The 15,655-nt window shown below is 37.7% G+C and overlaps 1 protein-coding gene across 2 annotated transcripts in view; it reads right to left on the reverse strand.

Moving 5' to 3' along the window:
- fech (ferrochelatase) overlaps positions 1-14,146 on the reverse strand; it is a 36,458-nt gene extending 22,312 nt beyond the window's left edge. The window contains exons 1-4 of one of the 2 annotated variants that reach the window (XM_062031646.1): positions 13,951-14,144; positions 11,877-11,967; positions 10,249-10,368; positions 8,823-8,971 (exon numbers count right to left, since the gene is read on the reverse strand). In XM_062031646.1, coding sequence (XP_061887630.1) covers positions 8,823-8,971; positions 10,249-10,368; positions 11,877-11,967; positions 13,951-13,990 — 400 coding nt within the window. In that variant the 5' untranslated portion in view covers positions 13,991-14,144. Of the gene's footprint in view, positions 1-8,822; positions 8,972-10,248; positions 10,369-11,876; positions 11,968-13,950 lie in introns of both variants that reach the window. The other variant, XM_062031647.1, reaches the window with a different exon arrangement.
- Between the last annotated feature and the right edge of the window lie 1,509 nt (positions 14,147-15,655).

Here is a 15,655-nt window from a genome sequence, read left to right on the forward strand (position 1 = left end):
GAACGGCCTGCTGACTGCCAAGGCCGAACACCGCCGTGACGCAGACAGAGCAGAGACAAGGCGATTTCACCAGCGTCAACACATTCGCATTTTTTGTATAATCATATATTGTGTCTAACTGGAGTTGTCGAGATTACCCTCCTTCCCTCAGCGACAGCTTCAGTGATGTAACCAGGGACCTCCCAAATAAATAGAGGAAGCACGCGGGCTGGACTTTTAGAGCGTAGTTTGGATCTGTAACTAAAATACAGACCAAAACACGCATCTCCGCAATTGAGCCAAATTGAACTCTGTCTCTGCATGATTCCTTGCTTCTCGTCTGTTTAATAGATGTCATCAGTGTTTGAACCTGACAGTACGGTATAGTACCGCAATACTAATGAATCATATTCGGTACGATACCGCCTCTAAAAAGTACCGATCCCCCAGCCGCCGTCGTCGTCACGTCGTGACATTGCTGGTTTTACGAGCACAGGAGCATGTTCAGCAGCGCACAATCACAGAGTACTTACAAGCAGACGCCGTATGTAGACAGAAAAGGGAGAATGGACGCATTTTGGCCTAAAACTAATGATAAAGGTGAAGTTATAACACTGAAACACCCTCAGGAAGAGGTGTTTTAAGACATAGCTAGCTAGCTAGCTAGCGGCTAAAGTCCATCCTCAGTCTTCAGTGTTTTAGCTACTTCTAAATCACTAATCCTCGCCTCCATGGCGACAAATAAAGTAAGTTTCTTACAAGTATCATCCCTGCAGGACGAGGAATAGCTAAACACGGTTCACTACACACCGTAGCTCACCGGCGTCACAATGTAAACAAACGCCATGGGTGGATCTACACCTGACTATTACATCACTGTAATGATACGAAGTACAAAAGCGTATCTAGTCGATACTACTATGATTACATCGATATTTTAGCATCACAAAATCTTTCGTTTTTTTAAAATTCATATTATGTTTATAAACTCAGGAAATATGTCCTTGGACACGAGGACTTAAATTATGACCAATGTATGATCCTGTAACTACTTAGTATCGGATTGATAGCCAAATTTGTGGTATCATCCAAAACTAATGTAAAGTATCCAAACAACAGAAGAATAAGTGATTATTACATTTTAACAGAAGTGTAGATAGAACATGTTAAAAGAGAAAGTAAGCAGATATTAACAGTAAATGAACAAGTAGATTAATAATTCATTTTCTACCACTTGTCCTTAATAATGTTGACAAAATAATAGAACGATAAATGACACAATATGTTACTGCATATGTCATCAGACTAATTAGGAGCCTTTGTTTGTTTACTTACTACTAAAAGACAAGTTGTCTAGTATGTTCACTATTTTATTTAAGGACAAACTTGCAATAAGAAACATATGTTTAATGTACCGTAAGATTTTTTGTTAAAATAAAGCCAATGACATTTTTTGTGGTCCCCTTTATTTTGAAAAGTAGCGAAAAGTATCGAAATACCTTTTGGTAATCAGTACCAAAATATTGGTATCGGGACAACACTGGTGCAAAGCAGTAATCAGAGCAAAGGGTGGCTATTTTGAAGAAACTAGAATATAAAACATGTTTTCAGTTAATTCACCATTTTTTGTTAAGTACATAACTCCACATAGATAGATATATAGTACTTTGATTATTTCAGGAGAGTTCCCTAAGGAAAATCATCATGTGTTCATTCATAGTTTTGATGCCTTCAGTGACAATCTACAATGTAAATAGTCATGAAAATAAAGAAAACGCATTGAATGAGGAGAAGGTGTCCAAACTTTTGGTCTGTACTGTATATGTAAAAATACGAAATGATCACCGTATTGCTGAATGTACTAAAAAAGTACTTAAAACACTGAAATGTATTTAAACATTTTTTATCTTTAAATACAGTAATAAACAATAATAATAAACAAAAATAACTAATTGTAGACTTCCGCAGGAAAGGGCAGAGCAAACACCCTCCACTTTTAATTAATAACAATCTAGTAGAAAGGGTCAAGCATTTCAAATTGTTAGGGGTGAACATAACAGAAGATCTATGCTGGGACATTAACACTGCTTCTACAGTCGGAAAGGCCCAACAGTCTTTTTTTTGGAGGAAACTAAAATGCGCAAACATTCCGCAGAAATCAATGGTTAACTTTTACAACTGTGCCATCAGCAGTGTCCTCACTTACGGCTTTTTAGTGCGGTTTGCTAGCTGCACTAAAGCGAACCAACAGGCCCTCCAGCGAGTGGTTAAAGCGGCGGGGAAAATTACAAGGACGATACTCCCAGAGATGAGTGCCATGTACACAACTCGCTGCCTAAAGCGAGTACACAACATCCTGAAGGACAGATACCACCCAGCACATGGCCTCTTCAACCTGCTACCCTCTGGAAGAAGGTATAGATCGATTCGCGCCAGGACCACCAGAATGTCTCACAGTCTGTATCCCCAGGCTGTGAGACTGCTAAATGAACAGCCTGCCCCTTTGCTGCCCCGGACCATCTCATTACCTCACTCTTCATCACCTCAATAATTGTGCTCTGGACACTGCATTGCTGCAACATCAACGTAACACCCATCAGACATCTGACTGTTCCCACCCCCACGCCCCTCTATTCGCCATCTTCCTGACAATGCTCAACTGTGAACTATGGTCAACCTGCACTTCAATGCAGTTTCTATGCCGCTGGACAAAGCTCAAACAAAATCTCGTTGACATGTATGACTTAAGTGTTATGACAATGACAATAAAGGAATTGATTGATTGATTGAACAGACACATAATATGGTTTTCCATGGCAGTCAATATCGCAATGTGTTTATGCAAGTTTAGATGGAGGTATGATTGATTGATTGAAACTTTTATTAGTACATTGCACAGTACAGTACATATTCCGTACAATTGACCACTAAATGGTAACACCCCAATAAGTGTTTCAACTTGTTTAAGTCGGGGTCCACGTTAATCAATTCATGGTAGAAATGACGTTTGAAATATGGAAAAGACGTTAATAGAGTCTAGTACTCAAGATCGCTAGCGATCAGCATGCTAGCCGCCACCTAGCAATCAGCGCACTTTACAAAACGTACAGTGCCACGAGTTTATCAAAGTGCGGTTTATCAAATCACTGTTTGACCGTTCTTAAATTTGAAATGCTAATACTAACCGTCGGGAACTTTACCACAGATTATCTTTAATAGACATTGATTGAAACTTGTATTAGTAGATTGCACAGTACATATTCCATACAATTGACCACTAAATGGTAACACCCAAATACGTTTTTCAACTTGTTTAAGTCGGGGTCCACGTTAAACAATTCATGGACAGACACCCGCTCGGGTTGTGTCGTCAGTTGTTTTTTTTCGAACTGCCGATCCCAGTGTGTGTTATCAGTGAGGCGTGAGCGGCCCCTCCTTCAATGGGTCGCTATCTTTGTTTTGCAGCCAAAGACGCCCGCGAGAAGTCAGAAAAACCATGTTTGGGTTGACACCCTTTCAATGTAGAGCAGGGGTGCACACACTTTCTGCAGGCCAGCTACTTCTCAATTGACCAAGTGGAGGGGATCTACCCCATTCATATACATCCATCCATCCATTTTCTACTGCTTGTCCCTTTTGGGGTCGCGGGGGGTGCTGGAGCCTATCATTTATATTTATTTAATTATGAAAGAGACATTTTTGTTAACAAGTTAAAAAGGTGTTCAACGATAATACAAGCATGTTTAACACATATAGATTCCTTTCTTTCATGAAGACAAGAATTAGAGATGTCCGATAATATCGGACTGCCGATATTACTGGCCGATAAATGCTTTAAAATGTAATATCGGAAATTATCGGTATCAAAAAGTAAAATTTATAACTTTTTAAAACGTGGTAGACGGACGTACAGAGCAGTTGCGTCTCCCAGTCATACTTGCCAACCCCCTCGGTTTTCCCGGGAGACTTCCGAATTTCAGTGCCCCTCCAGAAAATCTCCCGGGGCAACCATTCTCCCGAATTTCCACCCAGACAACAATATTGGGGGCGTGCCTTAAGGGCACTGCCTTTGCGTGCCGGCCCAGTCACATAATATCTACTGCTTTTCACACACACGTGAATGCAAGGCATATTTGGTCAACAGCCATACAGGTCACACTTAGGGTGGCCGTGTAAACAACTTTAACACTGTTACAAATATGCGCCACACTGTGAACCCACACCAAACAAGAATGACAAACACATTTCAGGAGAACATCTGCACCGCAACACAACATAAACACAACAGAAAAAATACCCAGAAGCCCTTGCAGCACTAACTCTTCCGGGACGCTACAATATACACCCCCCGCTATCCCCCACCCCCCCATCTCAACCCCCCCCAACCTCCTCATGCTCTCTCAGGGAGAGCATGTCCCAAATTCCAAGCTGCTGTTTTGAGGCATGTTAAAAAAAATAATGCACTTTGTGACTTCAATAATAAATATGGCAGTGCCATGTTGGCATTTTTTTCCATAACTTGAGTTGATTTATTTTGGAAAACCTTGTTACATGGTTTAATGCATCCAGCGGGGCATCACAACAAAATTAGGCATTAATAATGTGTTAATTCCACCACTGTATATATCGGTATCGGTTGATATCGGAATCGGTCATTAAGAGTTGGACAATATCGGAATATCGTCAAAAAAGCCATTATCGGACATCTGTAATTTATATCATTATGTATTGTCTACCTTGTACTTTTTTTTTATTTAATGTCATTGCATGAAATAAATGAATAAATGAAAAAAAAAAATTTTTTTTAAAAGACTAAAAAGCTGTTTCTTCTGTCCGCACGCACAGTTTTGCATCATGACAGATTACGCAAAAAGGGAAATGCTGTAACAACTGCATGTATTGAGGTCATTTTCTCGCCATACGGAATTTGATGGTTTTAAACGTTCATATCCATATGGTCATGTTTTATAGAGCAGTGTTTTTCAACCACTAGTGTGCCGTGAGATATTGTCCAAAAAATATTTTTGGCAAATCAATAGTTATAATCTGCAAATAATGTGCCGTTGCTTAGTGCCTGTGCTGTGTAAAACTGAGCAGGGGTAACCACGTAACACTCCATGTCAGTAGGTGGCAGCTGGTAGTTAATTGCTTTGAAAAAGTCGGAATGTGTCGAGTGAGACGAGGATGGTTTGTTGCGATTCCAATATGCAGACCACAGCGGGAGGCAGCATGCAAGGTAAAAAAGTTATGTAAGGCTTAAACCAAAAATTAACGAAAGAGAAAGGAAAAGGCTACAAAGTAAACAGAAACAGAATGCTGGACGACAGCAAAAACTTACGGCGTCCACGGCGTACATGACAATCAACAATGTCCACACAAAGAAGGATAGCAACAACGTAAATAGCCTTGCTTACTAACAAAGCCGGTGCGGGGAATAGCGCTCAAAAGGAAGACATGAAAGTGCTACAGGAAAACACCGACAAAACAGGAAGGGCCACCAAAATAAGAGCGCAAGACAAGAACTAAAGCACTCCACGCAGGAAAACACCAACAAACTCAAAATAAGGCACAACGACCTGGTGGAGTTTAATTTTTTTACGTTTTCTGCTGGTGGTGTGTTTTCGGATTTCTTAATGAAAAAAAATGTGCCCTGCCTCAAAAAAGGTTGAAAAACACTGATATAGAGCAGGGGTTGTCACACTTTTTTCACCAAGTACCACCTCACAAAACATTTGGCTCCCCAAATACCACCATAAGGACCAACATTAAAATACAATAGCATAGTAGGCCTAACTATTCATCAAAAACAAGGAAGAGGTTTTATTTAACAAGCATATTTATTATCGGCTACTGTAAAATTACACAGTTTGAGCAGTAACACTGTGTTTAATTATCGGATAATAAAACAGTTTACTTTAATCAAGTGATTCTTCGGCGTACCACTAGATGGAGCCCGCGTACCATAGAACTCGTGGCCCGCCATTTTATTTGGCCCTCAAAAGCCTGGAAATAATAAGTATCAATAAAGTACTGTAACTTTTCTTACTAAATGTATTATTTCTTTCTATTTTGGGAGAAAAAAATACATGTACTCCATGTAATTGCAAATTATGTTAATTTAAATATTGTCTATGCAAAAATATATTATCAAACATTCAAACCATTTTTTTAAAATAGAAATAAATACTAATAATAATGATTTCAAAGCAAGTTATCCATCAAACTGTGCAATGTAAAAGTAGCAATAGATTTCATGGTAAAATTGTGAAATTTACTGTGGTTTTTACAGCATTTTTGTCTAAATGAAAAAAAAATTACTTTTTTTTTACTGTAATAAACTGTGGTGCCGTTTTGGCATTTACAGTAATACACCGAAAAATGTAGTTGATTTGCGGTAAAAATTAAAATAAAAAAAAAGCAAAACAGACAGCTCAATTTTACTGTAAAATTGCAGTTTTTTTTAATTTACAGTAAAAAAAAAAACAAAAAAATTTAAATTTTACAGTATAATTCTGGCAACTGAGCTGCGTTTTTTTTTTACCATAAAAAAACAGCAGTACTGTTTTTACATTTACAGTAATATACAGTACATTTTTAGGGGAAATTATTGCAACTTACATTTTAGTTTTAAAATAAATCTACTAATAAAATGCATTAAAAAAATGGTGTAATAGTATTCACTGTTAGAAGCGGCCCTCTGGGGCCAAACATAACTGCGACGTGGCCCTCAGTGAAAATGACTGACACCTCTGCCATAGAGTGTTTGGATGTCACACACACACACAATTTTAATAATAATTTTGCATAATTCACACAAATTTGTACGTGACTACTGAGGAACATTTAAAAAAAAAAAAATAATTCAAATTAAATATGACATGATCCTCAGAATACAGCTGTCCTCTTATAGGAAGTTTCACCAGTAAAAATATTTTATGGGCCAAAGCTTAAAAATCACTTAGGCATCTTCAGAATGGATCTGACTATCATTTTAAGAGGTTTCCCTTTAGGGGACCTGTTTTTTTGTCCCCATACCGTCAGAGGTCCCCTAAAGGTGACTGTGTAAACAGAGCGATGTCCCCATTAAGTAAGCATTGCCCACACACACGCACTTTTTTTTTTAAAATCATATAAAGGTTATAATAAAGATAATTAATTTTATTATTGTTATTAAATGATCACTAATGTTACGGTATTGTTAAATGTGCTCAAAAGTACTAAAACACACTGAAACCTTTTTTACAAAGTTTTTCTTTAAATAAACAAATAAACAAAAGACACTAAATATAATCTTGCCAGGCAGAATAAACATTTAATAATGTTCTTCAAAACAGCCGCCATGTTACTGTTGTAGGGATGTAATGATATGAAAATGTCCTATCAGGGTTATTGTGACCTAAATTATCATGGTTATTTCATTATCTGTATTGTTGAATGTTCTCAAAAAGTACTTGTACACAAACTGGTTGTTTTTTAAAGACAAAAAAACCAATATTGTTGAGTGTTTAAATACAGTACGCTCATCAACTTTTGTTTGAATTTTTAAAAGGTTTTGTACTGTTTCTCAAGGATAAAGGCCAAACAGCAGTGATGTCAGGTGGGTTCACTTACTGTTGTAGACATGTCCAGATTTAATATCTTAGTTTAAAAAGGTATTATGTATGGGGAAAGACGATAATGACTCTTGTTTTCATGTTAGCATCTAAGCCAGCTATTTGCGCGCTAGCTGACTCTAGGAAAAAATTTGCAGTATCAGGAGTTCATCCAAGTATCAGTTTTACGATAAGTAAAATTTGGAACGGTAATACTAACCATCGGGAATTTTATAGCGGTTTATATTAGAGATGTCCGATAATGTCGGGCTGCCGATATTATCGGCCGATAAATGCTTTAAAATGTAATATCGGAAATTATCGGTATCGGTTTCAAAAAGTAAAATGTATGACTTTTTAAAACGCCGCTGTACGGAGTGGTACACGGACGTAGGGAGAAGTACAGAGCGCCAATAAACCTTAAAAAGGCACTGCCATTGCGTGCCGGCCCAGTCACATAATATCTACGGCTTTTCACACACACACACAAGTGAATGGAAGGCATACTTGGTCAACAGCCATACAGGTCACACTGAGGGTGGCCGTATAAACAACTTTTACACTGTTACAAATATGCGCCACACTGTGAACCCACACCAAACAAGAATGACAAACATTTCGGGAGAACATCCGCACCGTAACAACATAAACACAACAAATACCCGGAACCCCTTGTAGCACTAACTCTTCCGGGACGCTACAATATACACCCCCCGCTACCCCCTACCCCGCCCACCTCAAGCTCTCTCAGGGAGAGCATGTTCCAAATTCCAAGCTGCTGTTTTGAGGCATGTTAAAAAAAAATAATGCACTTTGTGACTTCAATAATAAATATGGCAGTGCCATGTTGGCATTTTTTTTCCATAACTTGAGTTGATTTATTTTGGATAACCTTGTTACATTGTTTAATGCATCCAGCGGGGCATCACAACAAAATTAGGCATAATAATGTGTTAATTCCACCACTGTATATATCCGTATCGGTTGATATCGGAATCTGTAATTAAGAGTTGGACCATATCGGAATATCCGCAAAAAAGCCATTATCGGACATCTCTAGTTTATATCTTTATTTACATCCCTACTAGTGTGACATTTTAAGCGACATAGGAGCGGTGCACCTCAATATGCTAAGCTAAGCAGAAAAAAACACCTCGGTGAGCCAGTTAGCTGCCAAAATAAGTCGCAGAGGAAAGTGAAGTTATTTTGAAATTGCAAACACCACAACAAGCGTTGTGCAGACGTCATCACCTGTCTCGGGGCTCATCTCATCCAGCAGCTTCACCATGCCCTCGCCCTGCATGGAGGTCCAGTGTTTGATGGGCGAGCCGCCTCCGATCTTACTGTACTGCTCCTGGATCTTTGGCGTGCGGCGCTTGGCGATGAACGGACCCAGCTTACTGGGGAGCAGGAGAGCAGCGTTATGACTATTACATTGAAAGAATACACAACAATGGACAGCAAGCAGACCTTGACCCACAAAATGAACACACAAAGTCAAATGTCTTTTAAAAAAAAAAAATTAAAAAAAAAAGTAATTTTCAAAAAAAAAATTCTACATTAAAACACTTCCTTGTGGTCTACATAACATGTAATGGTGGTTCTTTAGTCAAAATGTTGCATAGATTATGTTTTACAGATCATTTTCAAGCCGCTTTCTGACGTGCCTCCACTTAGACTGTGTCTTCTCCCAGCCAGCCATGTTGCAGCTTTAAGCGCTTCCAGGTAGAGTCTACTAAAACTTACAAGTTTGAACTAGGGTTGTACGGTATACTGGTACTAGTATAGTATCGCGGTACTAATGAATCAGAAACGGTGCTATACTGTGTTTGAAAAGTACCGGTTCCCGGTGTTAGAATAATTATGTATATATTATCACCCAACTCTTATGCTTAAGGGCCGTTGCTATAGTTATCAATTGTGCTGAAGTGGTATTTGTGTTTGTCTGTGCAAAGCTGGCAATCCAAAAGATTGCAAGCCAGTCTGGTACTAGTGGCCGCGCCCGGGAATCATTTTTGGTGACTATAAAAAATGGGAGCCATTACCTCCCTGCTTGGCACTCAGCATCAAGGGTTGGAATTGGGGGTTGAATCACCAAAAATTATTCCCAGGGGCAGCCACCGCTGCTGCTCACTGCTCCCCTCACCTCCCAGGGGGCGAACAAGGGTGATGGGTCAAATGCAGAGAGTAATTTCGCCACACCTCGTGAGTGTGTGTGTGTGTGTGTGTGTGTGACTATCATTGGTACTTTAACTTTTTAACTTTTAAATTTAACCCAACACAAATGACATGAGCCACAAAAAGTCAGGAAAAACAAGAATAAGTTCATTCATTCATTTATTTTTCGGTATATTTAATATTATTTAAACTATGATTGGAAAAATCCTGTTACATAATCATTTTTTGAAGGTATTTATTCATCTTTTTGTTGTTGTTGGTCACTGTAATGTGCTTAGTGTCAATAAATGCCATGTATTTATATATATATTTCAGGTATTTACTAATTCTATGTTAAAAACTCACGAAACTTGCCTTCAGTTCTGTTACTCAAATGAGTCATCTTTGGCTTAGGAACATTGTACAAAAATCTAATAAATCGCCTGAGCTCGGACAAAAAAACACCAAAAAAGACAAAAATGGAAGTTTATTTTAAGAGATTGACAGCAAGTGTACTTACTTCTGTACTGGGAGTTTCATCAGGTCAGTGTCCATGAAGAGCCTCAGCAGGAAGTCATGTACGTCTTCCAATTTTTCAGGTCCTCCCATGTTTAGCATCAGGATGCCCGTCTTCGGTTTCCTGCACGACAAGCATGAATTATTGTACAAACCCCAAAACCAGTGAAGTTGGCACGTTGTGTAAATGGTAAATAAAAACAGAATACAATGATTTGCAAATCCTTTTCAACTTATACTCAATTGAATAGGCTGCAAAGACAAGATATTTAACGTTCGAAATGGAAAACTTTGTTATTTTTTGCCAATATTAGCTCATTTGGAATTTGAGCCCTACAACATGTTTCAAAAAAGCTGGCACAAGTGGTAAAAAAGACTGAGAAAGTTGAGGAATGCTCATCAAACACTTATTACAGGTGAACAGGCTAATTGGGAACAGGTGGGTGCCATGATTGGGTATAAAAGCAGCTTCCATGAAATGCTCAGTCAATTACAAACCAGGATGGGGCGAGGGTCACAACTTTGTGAACAAATGCGTGAGAAAATTGTCCAACAGTTTAGGAACAACATTTCTCAACCAGCTATTGCAAGGAATTTAGGGATTTCACCATCTACGGTCCGTAATATCATCAAAAGGTACAGAGAATCTGGAGAAATCACTGCACATAAGCAATGATATTACGGACCTTCGATCCCTCAGGCGGTACTGCATCTAAAAGCGACATCAGTGCGTAAAGGATATCACCACATGGGCTCAGGAAAACTTCCGAAAACCACTGTCAGTAACTACAGTTTGTCGCTACATCTGTAAGTGCAAGTTGAAACTCTACTATGCAAAGCGAAAGCCATTTATCAACAACACCCAGAAACACAGCTGGCTTCGCTGGGCCCGACTTCATCTAAGATGGACTGATACAAAGTGGAAAAGTGTTCTGTGGTCTGAAGAGTCCACATTTCAAATTGTTTTGGAAACTGTGGACGTTGTGTCCTTCGGAACAAAGAAGAAAAGAACCATCTGGATGGTTCTCGGTACAAAGTTCACAAGCCAGCATCTGTGATGGTATGGGGGTGTATTAGTGCCTAAGACATGGGTAACTTACACATCTGTGAAGGCACCATTAATACTGAAAGGTACATACAGGTTTTGGAGCAACATATGTTGCCATCCAAGCAACGTTATCATGGACGCCCCTGCTTATTTCAGCACGACAATGCCAAGCCACGTGTTACAACAGCGGGGCTTCATAGTAAAAGAGTGCGGGTACTAGACTGGCCTGCCTGTAGTCCAGGCCTGTCTCCCATTGAAAATGTGTGGCGCATTATGAAGCCTAAAATACCACAGCAGAGACCCCCGGACTGTTGAACAACTTAAGCTGTACATCAAGCAAGAATGGGAAAGAATTCCACCTGAAAAGCTTTAAAAATTGGTCTCCTCAGTTCCCAAACATTTACTGAGTGTTAAAAGGAAAGGCCATGTAACACAGTGGTAAAAATGCCCATGTGCCAACTTTTTTTGAAATGTGTTACTGCCATTAAATTCTAAGTTAATGATTATTTATATCCCACGATGGAGACATCTCTCAATATGAGGATATGAGAACAATTTCAAAACATTTGACATCAGTGTTTCACCTGGTGTCCTGAGTCTCTGGGGTGACAGTCTGGGCCAAAGCGGCAGCAGCGGATCGTCTCCTCACGCTTAGAGTCACGCTGCTCCTGGCAACTGCGGCACAACATCAACCATTTTTTTACACTGCGATGTATTTCTTTATACATACAGAGACACACGCCATTTCCTGTGGCATTTTTCATGCAATTATATTCTCATTTGCTATATTAATATGTTTTAATAAACCCTATATTATTAAGAATGTGTCAAAGATGACCGTAAATTGAACAGTTAGCACACTAAACATTCAAAAGCACACATGCATATTAATTACAGTGCATGTGGAAATTATACACTGCATATTTTGTTATTCCAAAATGGTATAAATTCATTTTGTTCTGCAGAATTATACACACAAAAGCTCATAATGACAGCATGATTGGTGGCAAAGGGTGGGAATACTTATGTACATATAAAGTTCTTATTTTTTTATTTTTAAACACATTTGGAGCCATTTAGAAAATAATATACCAATACTAATAAGTACTAATAAATGTTTAGAGCTTAACATTGTGGCATGTTTTTGGTTTTTCATTTTTAAATAATACTCGGCGATGTAACAAAATGTGGACAAGTAAAGTGCATTTGAGTCTTATTTCAAAAGTATCTTATGTCAGTAATAATACTAATATTTAAAAAAAATAATACAATAGAATATATTTAGGATGATTTTTTTTATATACAAAATATATTCTTAACAGTGAAATAAAATATTTTGTAATTAACTAACACTACTAAAATCTTATTCTAAATGTTATTCTATTAAAATAAAAAGCAGTTTTTGGTTTTTCATTTTTAAATAATACTCGGCGAGGTAACAAAATGTGGACAAGTAAAGTGCATTCGAGTCTTATTTCAAAAGTATCTTACGTCAGTAATAATACTAATATTTTTTTTAAATAATACAATATAATATATTATCTAGGATTAATTTTTTTTTAATACAAAATATATTCTTACAGTGAAATAAAATATTTTATAATTAACCAACACTACTAAAATCGTATTCTAAATGTTATTCTATTAAAAAAAAAAAAAAAAGGAAAAAAAAGCTGTTTTTGGTTTTTCATTTTTAAATAATACTTGGCGATGTAACAAAATGTGGACAAGTGCATTTGAGTCTTATTTCAAAAGTATCTTATGTCAGTAATAATACTAATATTTTTTTAAAATATATTACTTAGGATTAATTTTTTTTTTTACACAAAATATATTTGTACAGTGAAATAAAATATTTTATAATTAACTAACTACTAAAATCTTATTCTAAATGTTATGTTTAAAAAAAAAAAAAAAAAGCTGTTTTTTCCCTAACTCATTAAGCAGCCATTCATTTGTCATTGAGCAATACCCTAAAAAGCCGCCAGGGGGGCTCCAACCGAGATTATGCAAGTTCAAAATTAGGAAATTGTGTAACTGAGACAAAATACTCACGTCACTAAATGGTCACGTTTCTTATTCACATTAAAAATACTCAACGCAACACATTGTAGATAATAAAGTTTACCCTAAAAAAACAAAACATTGAATATAGTAAGGCACGTTGGGTTGTGTAAAGACACACGGAATTTGGGGTTAACCAGTCACGGAAAAGGCATGTCCGTTTGCACAATAAAAGCACTGGGGCTGACAGCGGGGTTTAAATGCTTCGCTTTCTAATGTAAAATAAATGTAACAGGCTAACAAATAAATTGTAAATAGGTTATGAGTTAATTCGTGTGGCGAGAAATAAGCATGCACGGTGAAACAAATCCATTCGCAACCATTAATTGTTTAGTGTAGAAAATCCTCACCGGAAGTTAAGCGTCATTAAGCGTTTGCGCTTGTCGCCCATTTACGAAACTACAATACTGCCAATGTCATCTGCGTGTTGCTGTGCGTGTAACTCCACAGTGCACACTAGTCAATGATAACTGCTCCCAAGTCACACATTACACTTAAAAATAGTCAACTGCGCTAATAGGCGTGAATAAATTGCAAGCAAAGTGAATAAACATAGCTTGGTCTGCGCCAACATAGCTGAATTGTACCACTCACATTGAATCAAGCGACCGGCGCTACCCAGGACTGCCATCATAGTAGTGTCCGGTCCGTGACTTACGGGAAAGTCACCCAGATAAGAGAAGTCTGCTCTCCTTAACTCTCCCCACGCGTGTGTGTCGCTATTGTGTGTTTCCTAGTCCGCTTTAAGTAGATTCCTCAGCTATCGCCACCAGCTGGCCGCCTACCGAGCCTAATCAAGCTACCGAGCGTGGTCATCATTACTTCCGGGTGCCGGTTGAACTTGAAACCTGGCAAACATATATTTTATTTTATTTAATGTCTACTTATAACAACACGTCATACAAACTTACTGGGTTGAAAAGGGCAATACGTGAATGGGATTCTAGTGTAATGTTTTATTTAGTTTTTCTTCCGTTAAAATACTAAATATTGATACGCTTACAGCTTCACTAGAATTTACTCCTCTCTTGTTTTTTAGCGGTGTTCATGAGCTGTGCGTTGTATCCGGGACTAATTTGCCTAACTTCCGGTTATGCATTTTTTTCCGCTTGACAACTCGTTAAATTGGTATTACGTCACGCTACACAGCAGCAAAACCCCACCTCCTCTTGTCGTGACCACGCCCACATGCTTGACAGCCTGCATGATTGTGTTGTTCTTCATGTGCCTTTATATATATATATAGTTTCACATGGCTTATATGAATGGAATTGAAAATAAACAAATAATAGTATGTGAATTCAGTGAGTTATACCTCAACTTCCTGTCTGATTGTACAGGTTTTGCTGGATCTGAAGTGTTTCCTCCTTCCTGCAATGCAGTAATTGCAACTGCCAAAACAATGCAAACTGGTTGAGTTTCACATTGCAGGTCGTCACCAGTCAAATTTTAAAAATCACATACTAATATGCTAACATTTTTAAGTGTTTTACTTAAAAAATTTGTATGCATGTACAATATATTTATCCTCTTTTGTTAAGAAATGTTGTACATTCTTGGGTTGCTTTGTGTATAATTTTAGCTACCAAATTATTGAATTTCAATATTTTTGATTCAATAAAGGGTTTGATTGTGCTCTATATCCAACATTATGTATTATTGTAACTGACCTCTTTAGTAACACGGTTAATTAAGTGTACTTTTGTAGTTATTTCCTCATATTTCTACATAGTGATTTTTGCTCCAGAACATATTTTGCTTTATTCATTATTCACATTTTTCTTGCCATCTTATGTTTCATATTTTCATATGAGAATTCCAGTTCATTTATCATTTAATATAACACCTAAAATGTAATTTCTGTTACCCTTTGAATGTCTACATCATCCATTTGTGTTTGACTTTCTCTTCTACTGTTTAGTATTAGCATTATTTTAGTTTTACTGAAATTCAAAGATAGTCTGTTTTTGTCAAACCCTTTTAATTTGTTAACTCCTTCTCTCATTACCGTATTTTCCGCACTATAAGGCGCACCTTCAATGAATGGCCTATTTTAAAACTTTGTTCATATATAAGGCGCATAGAATAGACGCTACAGTAGAGGCTGGGGTTGCGAGACCTGTTGTGGCTCAATATTGGTCCATATATAAGGCGCACCGGATTATAAGGCGCACTGTCAGCTTTTGAGAAAATTGGAGGTTTTTAGGTGCGCCTTGTAGTGCGGAAAATACGGTACTTGTATTAACTTCTGTGTTCACTCCTGAAAAAAAACGCTGTCGTGACGTCACATCCGCCAATA

Source organism: Entelurus aequoreus, linkage group LG21 (assembly GCF_033978785.1).
Source record: "Entelurus aequoreus isolate RoL-2023_Sb linkage group LG21, RoL_Eaeq_v1.1, whole genome shotgun sequence".
Taxonomy (NCBI): Eukaryota; Metazoa; Chordata; class Actinopteri; order Syngnathiformes; family Syngnathidae; genus Entelurus; species Entelurus aequoreus.